We start from the raw sequence: 17,630 nt of genomic DNA, 5'->3' as shown, positions 1-17,630 counted from the left end.
TGAGCTGTTCTTTTAGCTTGTCCCCAAGTGATGGTTCTCAAGACTTGGGTCCTCAGGGTGGTCATTTGTGTTCTCTATACTCCATTGTTCCTGAGGGTCCTCTGCTGCTTCTGTCTGCTGCATCTGGCTTGATGGGCTGGGTGTGGATCCAGTATTATTCATTTCTTGTGTGAATAAAAGCAAAACTTCGACCCCCATGTTATAATTCTATAAAAAATTATAGGTTTGTGGTGGGTGATGTTCCTTTCAAATGCAGTATAACATAAATATGGTATGGTATTCTTTTTTTTTAATCAGGATTACCAATTTTTCTTTCCAATAATTTTCCAGTCTTTTCTGAGTTTTAATACTCACTGACAATGCTTAAACTATTTGGCAATTCTTCCCAATTCATACAGAAAAAGGGTTAATAATTTTGCTAGGAGTTAAATTTCCACTAACATTATCTTGATTAATGATGGGCTGGTATGACAGGAGCTGGGGGGGGTGGATCACTAGACTCCTCTGATGGTTTCTCACTACCTTACAAGTCTGCAAAGAAAATATCTATTGTTTAATTTCTACCTTACTTCAAATCAATTTGGACTAGCATTATCCTCATAAATAATATAATATCTTCTGTACATTATCATAACCAATTTACCTTAAACTTTTAGTTTACAATACTAATCATATATCATTGCAAGTAAACATAATCAAATTCTAACAAATTGCTCCTAAAAATACATTTACATTTAAACACATATTTTTCAGTTTTTTTCAGAATCATGCTTGCACAAAGTACGTGTTTTGGTAACATTCAATATATAACAATTTAGTCAAAAATCCAAACCCTTCACCTAAAATTTTCATTTTATTTCTTTTTAAATAGTTATCTATACTTGTGCTAATATTCATTGTTGAAATAGTTTATGAGTCTGTTTTGCTTCTTTAAAAATTGGAAATGAATTTGGTGTCAATTGAAAAAATTTTTGTCATAGAAGAAATGTAGGGAAAGAGATCTTCCTTTCAAATATACAGCAGTTGTGGTTCCCCTTTTCTTAAATGACAAAAATTTCCACACATTATCAATGACAATCCATTTTCAGTCATTTTCATAATTTGTAAACAAGCTGCTTGTATGTTCACATAACCTAAAAATTTTTATTTTATCTCAAATTAATGTAAGAAATTTGTGTTTATCTTATTAATTTTCTACATGTCTGTATAGAAGCTTTATTTTTATTCATGTCCTATCATTATTTAAAAACTGGCCTATCCTATCTTAAATTTTATTTAAGTTAGTATATACTTACTTATTACAATATGTTCAGTGCTCTCTGAGAATACTCAGGGTTTCATAACTTGTCCCTACATTGTGGCAGGAGCGGGGAGTGATGAGGCAGGTTTGCTCTCTAAAAAAATCTTCAGTAATATAGAGTTATTTGTTTAAAATCATAGGGATTCTGTTTTCAGAATTGTGTGGATTCCTATACATAAAGGTTAATAAAGGAATCCTTTTTCCAATAAATAATGAGCTTGATTTATGGTCAGGAGATTCCTCTCTGTTTGTCTGCCGGTGTTATCTCTTAGCTATTAAGGCTGTGAGAAGGGGAGAGGGAACTAGGGAAAATGGGAAGTGGAGGAGGAGAATGCTCTAGAGTTTTTGCTCTGAGAATTTATCTGTGGGTCCTTATACTTTTCACTTGACATTCCCAGTTCTCATATGGGCTAGTATAATTAGCTTTTCATATTGTAATCATTTATTTATAACATAAAGATGTTTTGGTCTACTGTATCTACATGAAAGACTGAGGTGTTAATTATTGTAAGACACATCCTAGATTTTCTGTAGTTTTTATGTAGTTTTATGTAAGAAACTATGACATGTCCATCATATTAGCTTTTCATTAGGTAGTAATATAACAGTTACCAGAATGGTAGAATCTAGTCCAAAACCAAGAATGTTGAAAATACTTACCTGATAGACAGATGTGCACAAAGCAGTGTTGTTTTTTATGTCAAACAGAGAGACCTTCATGGAATTTCTTTAGAAAAAATATACCAAATTATACCAGGACTATTTCTGTGATCAGTAGAAATGGCCCCAATTGAGTGAATTATTAACAATGTTTTACTCATCAAGAAAGTTAAGAAGGATACATGGTTGGGCTAAGTTATAGCTTATGATGCCAAGACATGGATATCAAAAGAGCTATGTTAAAGTATGACAAAGATAGCTGAGATAAAGCTTCACAGGCAGGTCTCAAAGGTCAACAAAAGCAAGATGCAGAATCTTGGAAAACAACCAAGGATCAGGAATCCAGGATAAATGTCTGATGAAAACTTCATAAACCCATAAAGGAGACTGATCTCCTGTGGTCACCAAAGAAATTTGGGCAACAATAAGGGAATACCAACAACAAGTAAGAAGATAAAGAACTGTTAGTCTGGACTAAGCTTCCCTCCCTATCTGTTCTTAAAGATGGGGCCTTGGAGAGCTCTGCCTCAGAGCTCTATGAGCCTAGTCTCATCACAGCCTGCCAACCAGTGCTACATGACTATATGAACCATAATGACCCTTGTAGCACATGCAGCTCAGCAGATAACCAAAACTGAACCTTACCCATTAAGGACCCCAGAATAATCAAGGTCAAAGTCAAGATCCCTAACACTTGGCAGAGACTACAGAACTTAATTGGAAGAAATGGGATGTCACTCAAAGGGAGACATCATTCAGATTCTGTAACAATATTGGCTCAAAAGGCATCTACAATAATAGTCTAATCTCAGTGCTACCCAGAGGAAAAACTAAGCAAGCTAAGGCTCCCAGGAAGACAGAGAGAATAATTAGAATGCATGGAACCTTACACTGTATATAACTCCCATGTCCCTTTTTGTGTGTGCCTTATTTCATTTGTTGGATGGTATATTCCTTGAGGACAAAAGCTGTTCTGCTTTATCTATTTGTATCCTATAATTCCTGGCACATAGTAACTACTTTGTAAATGCTTTTTTGACTGACCTACTGGAACCCATTCACCAGTACTTATAATGCCTACAGTCATATTTTGTGGAGAGGCAGCACTGGGAGACATGTCTGAGTACATAAGGCAGAGTTTAATCCTGAAAGATGCCACCATGTGGATGGTCTGCTTGGTCCCGAAGCAACTAGCTGATCAGTGATGCTTTAAAAGTGGACACAAGCTCACTAGCCAAGGTTTCTATACCACATCAGAGCCTAAAATTTTGTGAAAGATCTTAATCACTTTTGCATCAGCCTAGGAACTTTCATTCACGTCAGTGGTTCCCAAACTTTTTTTGGCCTACCTCCCCCTTTCCAGAAAAAATATTACTTTGCGCCCCCTGTCACATACTATCACCACCTCCTTACAGTTATTCACCGCCCCCAAATGCACCTGTGGCCTTTACCGCCCTCCTGAATCGCTGCAGCACCCACCAGGGGGCGATGGTACCCACTTTGGGAATCACTGATTTACACCCTCTAAGGTCATATTCTAATCCCCCAAATTGCCAGATTTGGAGTCCAGAGGTAGAATAGGACTGAAATAGGAGGTAAAGAAATGAAAAAGGAAAGTTCCTTACAAATCTTTTAGTGTATGTTTATATGATATATATTAGGTAATATATGAGAAGTGTTATACATGACAAAGTAATGAATGTAAAGCATTTCGCATGTCTCAAATTGCCATAAAAATATCAGTTATTATTATGTAGACAAAGCAACAATTAGTCATTCAGATAACACGATAAAATAACAGTGTTTGGTGGAAAGGAAATGCAATCTATTTAGTATGCACTGTAGTTTCTTCACAATTTTCACAAGTTTTATATCTTAATATTTCTGTGCTCTTATCAAATATTATTTTGGAGAGGGGAGACTAACTGTAGATTTTTTTCCTTTCCCATTTCTATTCTTTGGAATCTTTAAAATATCTGCAAAAATCTCATCAGGAGAAATGTGCATGCCACAATGCCTTAGAACAAAGAAGGGCTATGACAGAAATAAGAGATTTGTGGCTAGAATTTTATCTTTTAAAATTCCTTTACTATTATTTTAATGAAAGTATCTGTTTTAATGATGTCTTTTCTTTTTGATAATCATGAATGAACAAATGAAACATTTACTAAGGGCTTACCATATACAAAGCACTTTTCTAAGTACTCAGAATACAAACAGAAAAGACAGTCCCTGCTCTCAAGGAGCTCACATCCTAATGGGTTAGTTTGAAATTAAATCAAGTTAATTTGAAAAGTCCCAGAGACTTGTGAGACAGAACATTATCCACATCCAGAGAAAGAACTGTGGGAATAGAAATGCAGAAGAAAAACATATGATTGATCACATGGTTCGATGGGGATATGATTGGGGATGTTGACTTTAAATAATTACTCCATTGAAAATAGTAATAATATGGAAATAGAACAATGATACATGTAAATCCAGTGGAATTGCTCATGGACTCCAGAGGGGGGAGGAGGGAGTGGTAGGAAAAAATATGAATCATATAACCATGGAAAAATATTCTAAATTAATTAATTAAGTTTAAAAAAAGAAAAAAGAAAAGCCGTATGCTGGAGCCAACCTTAATGGACTCCTGAAGCTAATTGTTAAATTTTCAGGATGAACATTTACACCTCAGAAACTAACAATTGCAACAAATCTCTAAATTTGTCATTTTGTTGATTGTCAGACTCTTCGTGACCCCATTGCCCAAGATCACACAGTTAGAATCTGAGGTCAGATTTGTTTCTAATGGTTTTCATATCTAAAAAGGATAACTTATGAAAAGATACAGATCCATATGGAAAAAGTACAAAATTTTTGGTGAAATTCAGCTACTAAATATTCATTCATCTTCCCTAATATCAATCAACCTTCTTCATGGGAGTTAGAACTTCAGTGCTACTACTAGATGTTTTCTAGTCAGTTTTAGTTATTACCATGTTCTACTCATCTATGATCTCTTTAATTTGAATATTCCCTGCAAAAATGCAAGCTGCAACCCTTCAGTGCCAGCCCATCCCATGCAACTCATATCTGTTTTTACCATAGAGAGTTCACCTAGATTTGCCAAGAGCTTTTCTCACTTTCTCCTGATATCTTGAGGATACCATTGAAATATTAGAGATTGGTCACCAGTTATCCCTTTTCTCTCAGTAAATGACTAGCCTATTCTTTAATATCTTAAGATCATTAATTTGCTTCTTGAATATAAAATATCTTTTCCCCAGAGAAATATGTTCTTATTAAGAACTAACTGAAAGTACTTACTTTTACTGATAACCTTAAGACTCCTTTAAGCATAATGAAAAATAATTTTGTATTACTCCAATATTGAACCTACTACATCATTCCCACCCTCACTTCCACCCCCAAAGTTACCAAAGACTACTCAGCTTCCTGAATTTTAGCACTTTTCTTTTTTCTGAAGTCTGGAATACTGGAACTGTAACAGAACTGTTTTATTGGCAGAGCTGCCCCCTGACTGACTTATTGAGTCATCCATTTCAACAGCCTCCCTACTGAGAATGTCCCTTTGGAAACTTTGGAAAAAAAGAGCTAGCTAGGAACTTGTTTACTAGCCAAGGATGGCTCTAAGACAGTAATGGTTGAATATCTGGAACAACATAGCTCCCTGCCTCCTTAGGGATGTATGGGCATCTCAGTCTAGAAAACAGGAGGGAAACCCGAGACATGCCAAGCATCTACCATGTCATTTTGTTCCCAGTCAACCCATAATTGGAACTACTAGAAGCAGCATCTCAGCAGTCCAAGGATGAAATCCTCTTACTCTGATCTGCCATGCCTGCAGAGTTCCTTCTCTTGCTTTCTGGCAGGTACTCTTTCTACCTCTGTTATTCTTTGAAATTATACCTTGGACATGATAGGGACTTACTTGAAATGAAGTTGGAGTGTCAAAAGGGACCAGAAAAACTAACCACTTCTCACTGACTCCAGACCATCTTGAAAAATCTATAAAAACCAATACCTAAAACATTAAAGAATCATTAAAATCCTAAATATAACTGTTTCCAGAAAGATGTCATTTTATAAAAACATAAGCTTCTACCACCTCAAAAAATGAAAAGTAAAACTGTTGTGAATAGAGAAAAGGTATATGTCTATGTATAAATATACAGGGCCTCTGTGCACGTGTGTAATTCACCTCAGCTCCAATTCTTTTTTTTTTTTTAATACCCTTACCTTCCATGTTAGAATCAGTTCTGTGTATTGGTTCCAAGCCAGAAGAGAAGTAAGGAATAGGCAATGGGGGTGTGATCTGCCCAGAGTCACACAGCTAGGAAGTGCCTGAGGTCAAATTTGAACCCAGGACCTCCTGCCTCTCTAGGCCTGACTCTCAATCCACTGACCCCCACCTTGTTGCCAACACAGATAAAATTCAACAAGCATTCATTTAGCAGTTCCTACAATGAAGCTTCATGGTTTAGTCGATAGTGAACTGGTCTTAGGATGTGTCAGGTTCAAGCCCCATTTCTAAGACAAAGAAGTTGTGGCCTGAGGAAATCCCTTAACTCATGCTGCATGAAGGAGCTTTCTAAGACAAGAATTCTTGGCCTGGGATCAGGAGGATCTGTCAACTCCAATAAGAAAAAGTTACCTGTGCATTTTATTGTGATTGATTTCCTCTGTAATCCTATGTATTTTATTTTATGCATTTGTAAGCATTGCTCTGGGAAGGGATCCTTGGAGTTCACCAGACTTAAGGGATCTGTGATACAGAAAAAATTAGGAAGCCCTACACTGAGCCCCTTACTTGCAGAGAATATGTTGACCTGCATTGGCAGAGGGAGTTCCTCTTTAGAAGTTCTCTATGCCACTGAAATCACCAGTTTAATGCCTGTCCTTCTCTTTGTGCAAGATGGTGTTTGTCAGACCAAACACAACACTATCCATCCAATTTAAAATTTTTTGGAAACTTCCTTACCTCCCCAGAAAATAGGTAAGTGGTCTCTGCATTGACTCTTCTCAGAATTATACAGCACAGAAGCACCAAGCTTAAAAAACGGGAATCAAATGTAGTTAAACATAACCTTGATTAACAAATCTTGTTATTCATGGATGACAGCTCAGTTAATAAATGTTTCTGGCTTGGATGCTGAACTGGAGGTTAATAGAGAAGTGGAAGCAATTGTAGACTTGAGAATTTGGAGGCAAACACACCCCACAATCCAAAAGGCATGCACAGAATCGGGAGCAGCTAGTTGGCTATGGTGATACAATTCAAGTGTTCTCCTTCACTAGTCCAGGTGTGAAGAGTTACTTTGAAAGAACATTAGCTTAGATGAAAATTGTTTTCTGTCTATTCCATTCTGTTCCCTCCCTACCTGTATTCATCATTTGGGAGATCTGGCTCTTCATTATGAGAAAGTTACTTTTCATCATCATCATTCATAGTCTGTAAACTATCATAATCTGGGTTTGTAAAACAAACATTTGTTTGATACATATATTATCCTTCATTAAATCTTTTTCTATTTATTTAGTATTTAAATGTAAAGTATATGGAATCTCATTGGGAGTTTGTCCTTGTAAGCCTTAAGAGTGATGTGATTTAAATGTTGTTCTATACACATTTATCATTAAAAGATATTATATTACATTTGTTACATATCATTATTTCATATTGTTTTAATATTATATTGAAGAACCTGAAGTTCTAGTGCATTCCAGGAGGACTTTTCTCCTCTTTGGAGTTTGATACAAGATAAATGTTTTTTTATTTGAACTTGTAACCAAAATCAAGAATGAAAGTAAATAGTTGGCTAAAGGAACTCTGAAGTATTAAGTACAGTAATCTCCAAATGAGTTATATAAATACCAGTACTACAGGAAGTCTGGACCCCATCCTTTTTCTTCTCATTGTTTAGGGGTGGAACTGAGTGGGAGGGAGAGATTTCTACAACATGTGACCACAAAATAGTTCTGATATCCAAAAGCCAAAGCAAGGCAGTGATTTTATCACAGATTGTGGCCTAACCATGTCATGGGTCGTGTGGTTCAGCATGTGAACAGGAAGGTGAGAATTAGTGAACTTTTGCCTCAGTTGTGCCGTCCATCAGAGAACAAATGGACCAAAACAACTTCTGCAGCTGTATACGGAGGTGAATGGATGAATACCTCTCACACAGAGGCTTTTGTGTCCTGGACATGATCTAGCATTATGATGGGATGCACTAGGCCTCAGCTTTGCAGCAAATTACTAACCCATTGTCACACTAGAACACAAGATCGTTTATCTTCTAATTCAGTGTCACCTGTTCTTCATTTTCCAGTCAATAACCATTAATTATATTCGGTGGAAATTTAAACAAAGTTTTTCCCCTCTGTAAAAACCAGCAAACCGTTCAGTAATGACAAATAAATCTGGAGTTGTGTATTCCTCTCTTTCTTGTTCCCAGCCTGGAATCTGGTACAATATGAACTTTAAAGGAAATGCCTAGAAATTGATAGGTCAAAGGCCTCAAAAAGTCTGATGCAGAAATAAAGATTCTTGGCACTTACCATACTGAAAGTGAGAAGCTTCTACAAAGACACACATTTCTATCTGGCTGACAAAAGCAGTACCAGTGGGAATGTGTGTACCTGGTATTTAAAGCTATCTGTAGTTTTTTATTATCTAATTGAAAAAACAGTAGAAAACATTATTTACAGGAATAATTTTGTTGCCTCCTTTTTTTAGTAGTCTTTTTTTTCTTTCACGTAACTATTTACATGATATATTTTGCTACTTGGTTTCATATCATTCCATCTTTACGAAGTATTTGAAAAGAAAAAGGGTATGGGGGAGATTGCTTTTACTTGGAGGCATCAGGGAAGTTTTTCCAAAGGAGTTGGTACCTGAAGTGTACCTCAAAGGAACACCATCACCTTCATCATAGCTAGCATTTATAAAGCACCTACTATGTACTAAGATGTATGCTAAATGCTGTACAATTATCTCATTTTATCCTTGCAACAACACTTGGAGATAGAAGATATCTCCATTTTACATCCAATGGATATCTCCCTTACTTATCACCTCAGAAGAGACTGAGGAAATGAGAGGTTAAGTAACTTGGCCAAAGCTACATAGCTCATAAGTATTGGAGGATTTGGGATCTCATGTAAATGGACCATCTATAAATTCAACTCTACATTCTGTAATTTGGCATGGTATTACATGGTATTATCTCTATTGAATTTCTGTTGTGCCAACCAAAGAAAACTTCATATATGCATGTATCTATAATTGTTTTATTTACTAAAGTTCTTTATTACTAGTTATGCCATTATTCTAATTTTAAAAAGTAAAAACAGTGACTTTAATCATTCTCTATAACTTCTTGATTCAGAATGAAATTTCCGATGTTCTGGAATGATGGGCTTTTCCCCAGTGAAGAGTATATTATCAGTAGGTCAGGTTTAATTACATAACTGATGGGAGCACAAATCCTTCAGAAGGAAAAATAAAACTGTTACCATTGTCCCATCATGTTAAATCCCCAAGCTGAAGTTAATGTCAAGAATATATATAAAATATGACCCAATGACCTGTATTCCATGTTTTTCTAAGATCTTCCATAAATTAAAGATACAAAAAACAAAACGTCACACAATACTTTAAAATAGAATACTTGCAGAAAAGTATGGTTGGTTTTATTTTCCCCTAAACACGACAGATTCACTTTGGGTTATTAAAAGGAATTAAAATGTTTGAGTAAAACATTAAAATGAAACTGAGCCTTCTCAAAGCTTTCGATAAATTCTGATTTGCATAATATTCTTTAATAGCTAGAAACCTACTAACCTTATTTTCTTTTAGATGGATTTATTTTTTATCCTGTGTGAAGAAAAAGTTGGAGTTTTTCAAAATGTCTGTTGATAGTGGAAGTTTGAGTGTGAGGAAGGTTTGAAACTGGTTCTGACTTTTGCTACTAGATTCTCTTATAATGTCCACATGTATCTTTTGGCTCTTTATTTCTTTTTAAAGGAAAAAGAGAGCTTTTCTGTAAGTTGTGGAATGTTAACATTCATTTTAGATATGTGTCTGTGGAAGAAGAGTACCTGACTATGAATGCTATCTTAAGAAAATCTTTTTATTTTTTCTGTGAATATCAGACAATTTCCTTTTTGAAAATCTCAGTATCATGGTTTATTATACAACTCTGGTTTCCTTGCATTACACATTCCTTTGGTGTTTAGTTCCTGGGATTTAAAATTAATAATTTCACTGATAAAAATAATTTCCTCTTCTGAGGGCTAACACTTTAACTCCAAATCATTTTTTCCTTGTCCTCTAGCTATGAAACAAAATTAAAATTAAATAAAGTCTTTAAACTACAACTTCTTCAATGTGATATAGCTGAAGTAATTCTCAGAAATCTACACTAATCCAGTTACAGCCCTATATGGAAGCTATGCCCATTTTCCTTGTCTGAAACCATGTCTGGTTATCTATATATTAGAAATGTGGTGATGCAATAATCATATTTGATAGAGGCCACCTAATGAAATGCTCAAACTGGATTTATTTTTCTTTCTATAGGCTATGTGGCTAATGTTACAGACTGATGAGCCAGAAGACTTTGTCATTGCTACTGGTGAAGTCCACAGCGTCCGTGAATTTGTGGAGAAATCCTTTTTATACATTGGGAAAACTATTGTGTAAGTCTGCCTGGTTTGGGAGTGGGTTTCTGAACATTTGTCAGTCATTTGTGTTTGTGTATAGATTTGCCCCCATGGAGCAATTCTTCACCTTTCCTAGCATAGCAAGACAGGAGTCCTTAGTGTTAAACCCAGACTTGGCCCTGCCTCAGTGAGCTTCAGAATCCAAAGATGGTAAATCACTAAGACTGAGCCTTTCCAACCAGGATGTTTTTTGCCCCTGCCTGTTCAACTCTGAGAAGAAGAATATGAGAGCCTTTCACAAAGTTTGAGGTCAGGTTTTAATTGAAGCATTAAAAATATTTGGCAAAATCCCTCATCACAGGAGGGAAATGCTTTCACAAAGGTAGGGGGTAGCCTTAAAAATTAATCCTCATGAAATCTGGCAAGTCACTTTTATCCTTGATGCTATTCGGTTTTCATTTCACTTGTCATTTTTCTTTTCTGTAGCCCCAAGGATTAAACACTTCTTTAAGGTTAACTTAGCATTCTATACAGAATGTTCTAGTAAGAATTGTTTTAAAAATACCTTTTACTTTTCCCCAAAATACCCTTTGAGTCCATAAGACAGTATTCAAGACATTGGTTATTCCAGCTAATTGTAGGAGAGGGCACAAAAATCAGGCATTCAGTGAAATCTATCTACAATCTACCCATGTAACAAATTTCATTGAAATCAGTTAAAAGTGAACAAAATATCTTATAATTTCTTATTAATCTAGGAAAAAGAAAGATAAAATAAACAAAGTATGTTGTGATGGCTTTTGTTCTAGTTCAGACTTGTGATTTCATCACTGTGGTGAATTCCAGTTATAGGAAATCCCTTCATCAATGCAGTGGAACTATAATGTATTTTTGAATCTTAGAAAGTTTCTTTGGGACTGAGCAGTGAATTGACTTCACCTAGGCTAGTATGTATCAGTGGCAAGCCCTGAACCCATTTCCTCTTAACTGTTAGGTCCAGCCCTCATTTCCATTACTCTCTGGTACCTCTTACATGGTACCTTGCGTAGTGTATAAATGTGGGCAAAATCATCCAGCTGCTTCAAAAATTATCATGAAACAAAAAAACACAGATAAGAAATACTGACACATTGAATTAAAATAGAGACTGCTTTTAATTTGCTTAGCAAGTATCTTTCCTGTGGTAGGGCACTATAATCCTGATTCATGCCACCAGGGTTATGGACCCCTGTCATTCAACATTCCCATTACACAGCTCTTGTCTTTCTGAGTCATGAAAGAAAATATTGAGCTGAGGGTGCAGTATGTTTACAATGCATATTCTGCATAGTTTGACAGAAAATACAAAATTCCTTCTCAAGGCCAGATAATAAAATCATGATGGCTTTGTGAATGCTTTCCGTAATTTATATTTTATTGTTTATTATTTTTTCAATTTCCCTTCTTCTGTATCTTCTTTGGGCCCCCTGCATCAACATACCAATCTCAGCTGGAAGAAGGAGAGGAAAGCCACAGGCTCCTCCATGATGCTATGCCAAGGCTGTTCCTTAGGCCATCAAAGTCAGTGAGTTGCAGCTGGTGAACTTTCAAGAAGGCCAATAAATTTTACTTGGGAACGATATCTTGACATATTCAGGAACTATGTAGAAATGAACAAAGAACACATTATTATTTGAATAACACTTGGAAATTGGGGAAAAGGGGAAGTGGAGAACATCTTAACTCAGTTACTTTAGAGAGCATTCAAGTTTGGGGAATTTATTTGCGTAGAACTCTAGGTATCCTTTTCAATTTACACTTTGATACTCCCATGGATCTTTGTTTTGATAAACATGAATAGTATTTCCACTCATATAGTTTGCAGCCCATCATGCTTTTCTCATCCCATGCAATTCTTATCCATGGTCTTCATTAGAGGATCTATCCAAAACCCTAGTAGCCTTTCTCTATGCTTCTGTTGTGATCGTTAATGTTTTGAGAATATTAGTACAACCATTATTCCTTATTCTCACTTCCTGATTGGCCCATCCCATTTCCAAATCATACGTGTCATTGATGGCATCTTTTATGACACTTCTTGGTCACAAGCAGTCATCGATAACTTCTGTAGTTTGTCATCTCTTGACAAGTGTTATGCAGTGGGCCATTGCCCTGTGGTGACTCACAGGTTTGATTCTATAGAAAATGTAATGGTCTGTGATTTTGAATTTTGCTGCCATTTTGCAACACAGGAAGAATATTAACATTAATAAGATGGGCATTTGGGGCACTAGTGGATATCTCAGTGGATAGAAAGCCAGGCCTGGAGACAGGAAATCCTGGGTTCAAATCAGATACTTCCTAGCTCTGTGACCCTGGGCAAGTCACCCCAATTGCCTAGCCCTTACCATTCTGCCTTGGAACCAGTACTTGTCTAATATATAAATATGGGCAAAATCTTCCAGCTGCTTCAAAAATTATCATGGAGTAAAGAAACACAGATAAGAAATACTGGCATATTGAGTTAAAATAGAGTCCTCTCTTCATTTGCTTAACAAGCATCTTTCCTATGGTATTGATTTTAAGACAGACGGTAAGGGGAAGAAGAAAATGAAAGAGGAGGAAAATGGGTATTTGTCAGGATACAGTGCAGTTTCCCCAGTGGAATCAAACCTGCTTTCTTCCTCCTATTCAGTTCTAGGCCCACCTCAATGCCCATCTGAAGTTCATCATCAAGATAATGCTTACTCTGTGAGCCACCCATCCATCGATATTTTTCACCGACTTGCTTTTTCACTGCATGGTTTATAGGCTAGTCTCTTCTTAGTGGCCTTGTATTTCACTGGGGAAGAACTGTATTATTTCAGGGTTCCAGGTGTTCCTATTTATATATTACTTATGTTGATAACACTCTTTGTGAGTCAGTTTTAAGTTCTTCATTTCCCAACTTTGTGCCTATTCCCCTATCCTTATTTATGATGAGACCAACTATAAGAGCTATATCACTTACATAAAATGGGAAATGGAATGAAAAATCAACAGTGTAAAAGGTGTTTTTGGTGCATAGAAACTGATTAATGCTTAAAGTTACCATATGGCAGGTGAATGTTACCTTTCAAAGTCAGCTTACCTTGTGACTCTTTGGCTTCTAATCATCATCTCTCCCAGCCTCATAGAATCTATTTATTTATGTCACATTTATTTATGCCTGTGTAAAGGTCACATATTTAGGATAAAGCTATATTTGAATTTGTATATATCTTTGCCAGCAGTATTTGTTCACAAATTAGGTAAATTTAATTAAAGGACAAGAAAAGCATCTTATTCTTTCCTTTCACAAAATCCAGGCAGTGATAAGAAAACAAAAGCTACTCCATGGAGTAAAGGCATTATTTCTCATTGCTAAAATAAAAATACTAAGTCTAGGCCTACAGTTCCTAATAGGCACTTTTCTCCAAGTAAATGAGGGACAAAGGAACTTTTATTATTTATTTTATGTTTATTTATTATTCTGTTGTTATATTATTGTTTTTATATTTGACATATATTATAATTATATTTTAATAATTATTTATTATTAAACACCTACTGTTTCTAGACATTGTGCTGAGTACCCAACAAATATCTCATCTCATCTTCACAACAACCCTATAAAGGTAGATATTATAGTTATCCTCAGTTTGCAGATGAGGTAATTGAGTCAGGCAGATGTTAAACGACTCACCCAAGGCCACACAAAAACTAAAGTATATGAGATCAGATTTGCCCATATTTCTCCTGACTCCAGACCCAACACTTTAGCCACTTCACTATCTAGCTGAGGCAGGTAGGGAGGAAAATAGCATTTTTGTAAGAGATGGGTAATATAATATAAAACAAGAGTATCACTGACAGGTTTTGAGGGTAATCATTTATTATCCAATCCTCCAGTGCCTGAAAACTTTAACAAATATTAATATTTTAAGCACTTACTCTGTGCCAGGCCCAGAGGCATCAAGTACAAAGAACTTTGTTAGGTACTGAGACAAATAAAAAAAATTAAGTAATGTGGGCAGCTAGCTGGCACACTGGATAGAGTGCCAGGCCTGGAATCTCTTCATGAGTTCAAATTTAGACTCAGACCCTTAATAGCAGTGTGACTCCTGGGCAAGTCACTTAACCCTGTTTGCTTCAGTTTCTTCATCTGTACAGTGAGAGAGAGAAGGCAACAGCAAAGTCTTAATATCTGCCAAGAAAACCCTTTATGGGGTCTTGAAGAATCAGATATAACTGAAGCAACTGAACAACAGTAACAAATGTGGATTTGCCCATCTCGAGTCTCACAATGTGTTAACTTAGTGAGGGCAGTGTGATATAGTGGCAAGAATACTGAAATCAAGAATCAGTTGAGTTAATAATATTTGTGCTAGCTAGCTCATAGAATAGACTTCTTTTAAGAAAAGCATTTTTTAAAATCTGAAAGTGTTACATAGTGTAAATAGGATATAGTAGAACTGTGAATAAAACAAATTCTTCTAGAGAGGAGTTTACAGTTTACTCCCTGTTCTTCAATCTTTGAAATTTAGCAATTTACAAAGAGATCCTATGCATTTTTTTTTGTTGTTTTTAAACCGTTAACTTCTGTGTATTAGCTCATAGGTGGAAGACCGGTAAGGGTGGGCAATGGGGGTCAAGTGACTTGCCCAGGGTCACACAGCTGGGAAGTGGCTGAGGCCGGATTTGAACCTAGGACCTCCCGTCTCTAGGCCTGGCTCTCAATCCACTGAGCTACCCAGCTGCCCCCTAGATCCTATGCATTTTTTTTAAACCCTTGTACTTCGGTGTATTGTCTCGTAGGTGGAAGATTGGTAAGGCTGGGCAATGGGGGTCAAGTGACTTGCCCAGGGTCACACAGCTGGGAAGTGGCTGAGGCCGGGTTTGAACCTAGGACCTTCTGTCTCTAGGCCTGACTCTCACTCCACTGAGCTACCCAGCTGCCCCGATCCTATGCATTTTTAAAGAAAATTTCTAATCTAGGGTTGAATTTTAAAACATTTAGAATTTTGCTTTTGTTCTCTTAAAGTCTCAATTGTATATGAAGATCTATGTACTCTTCCCCATGTGTCAGTTTGGTTTGTTCTAGTCACAAAGAGTCTTATTTTTTAAATATTTTCTTAATATGCTGTTAGATAACTTTTGTAAAAAATTAAATTTCCTACTAATTTTAGAGATCAATCAATCAATAAACATTAAGTTTGAATAGTGCAAATACAGGCACTGTGCTCAGTTCTGGGAATACAAACACACACACAAAAAAGACAGCTCCTGCCCTCTAAGAGCTTACCATCAAAAGGAAGAAGATAAAGCTCCAAAAGAAGCTGAAAAAGTAGTGGAGAGGGAATGGGGGAAGAAACCTGCTGCAGGGGCATGGTGGTGAAGCCATGGAGAAAAGTCCTAAAGTAATTCAAGCAGGAGAGAAAAAAGGAAATGTGTGGACTGAGCTCCTCTCTTGAGTGGAGGTTCGGAGTTCATGGACCCACCCTCTAGTCAGAGGCAGAGGGCAATGATCACCCTGGGAGACCTTATATGAGTCACATAATTTCTCTAGACCTCAGGCCTCATTTGAAATACAAGGATGTTAGCCTGCTTGGCTTTTACAGGATCTTTCAGATTTAATATTCTGTAGTTTGATTCAACAAGCATTTCTTTAGTACCCCCTGTATGCCTGGCCTGGTGCTCACCATTAGATACCATTTCTAGCTGAAATAAAGTACATTAATAATGATAAACTTGGGTAATTTAATTTTTATTCAGCTGTAAGCTTAACAATCAACTAAGAGAGAACACACAATAATTACTGCGCACATGCCCATTTTTCTTTTATACCTAAATGGCAAATATTTCTGTCTTTACAAAGATTCTCCATTTAACCCTCCATTTCTTTTTCAGTGATCCTCCAAGTTAATTGTTCAGAGACTCTGCTATTCCATGATTCACAGCTATCTGACACCAGAAGAATATAGATGTTAAAAATATAGGCCTTTATTTCCCAAAGAAACTTGTCATTAATGCACTGCATCATTTTTCAAAGGCAATACAATCTTAACTCTTCTTCCTGTTGAGTTCTGGTCCTAGCTGATTGTCCATTCCAAATGTCTATCCTGAGGGGTTGTTCATCTAACTATGTGTCATAATATGGTCAATAGACATTTTTCACCCCCTTTTTTTCTTTCTCCCATGTGGAGAGTTAAGACAAACTCTTTTAGTATGAAGTAGATCTTGCTTTCTGAAATGAAATAATTTAGTCAGTGATTTCAAACAAATTTTACAGTATCTGTGCTTGCCTCATATTGTACACTCTAAGTAAGTATGCCCTTCTAAAAATGAACAAAAGAGGTTATGCGTGATATTCCACATTCTGAGAAATATATGGTCCTGATGCTAAAACCAAAAGAGCTAAATGAGTAGGGGAGGGAGGGAGACTTTTGATATGGCAAATGAATATCGATTTTAAATTATTGAATAAAATGTTGGCAATGAGACTATAATGATATATTTAAAAGATTGTAACTATGACCAGCTTAGTTTTATACCAAGATTGCAGAGCTGGTTCAATATTAGAAAAACCATAAACTTAATAGCCTTTTATGACAAATATTCAACATCACAGAATCAGATCAATAGCTGCAGAAAATTGACAAAATAAATGAAAATATATCAATAAAAACCTAGGATTTTAAATAATCAATAGATTATTCTTTATCATAGATAATGTCTATCTAAAACCAAAACCTAGTATTATCTTTGGAGAAACACAAAAGATCCTTCCATTAAAATCAAGAGTAAAGAAAGACATTTATTCTCATCATTCTTTTTTTTTTTTTTTAAAATGGAAACAGATTTTATTTGACCTGCATTTCCTCTCTCTATAATCGTCATTATCATCAGCATCTACTAACATTACATAAGAATTTTCTTCCCTTTAGTTAGAGATATAACAGTTAAAAGAACAATTTTACAATTAGTGTTGTTTTTTTTT

At 35.9% G+C, this 17,630-nt stretch overlaps 1 protein-coding gene across 1 annotated transcript in view; it reads left to right on the top strand.

Annotated features, from left to right (window-relative positions):
* Positions 1-17,630, top strand: part of GMDS (GDP-mannose 4,6-dehydratase) — an 847,788-nt gene that overhangs the window by 683,404 nt on the left and 146,754 nt on the right. Inside the window, exon 8 of the mRNA XM_044668245.1 lies at positions 10,551-10,669. Within this exon, the coding sequence (XP_044524180.1) occupies positions 10,551-10,669 (119 nt within the window). The remainder of the gene's footprint in view (positions 1-10,550; positions 10,670-17,630) is intronic.

The sequence above is a fragment of the Gracilinanus agilis genome, chromosome 1, assembly GCF_016433145.1.
Source record: "Gracilinanus agilis isolate LMUSP501 chromosome 1, AgileGrace, whole genome shotgun sequence".
NCBI classification, from domain to species: domain Eukaryota; kingdom Metazoa; phylum Chordata; class Mammalia; order Didelphimorphia; family Didelphidae; genus Gracilinanus; species Gracilinanus agilis.
The sequence above is the reverse complement of the archived record's forward strand: the minus strand, read 5'-3'. Positions and strand labels throughout refer to the sequence as shown.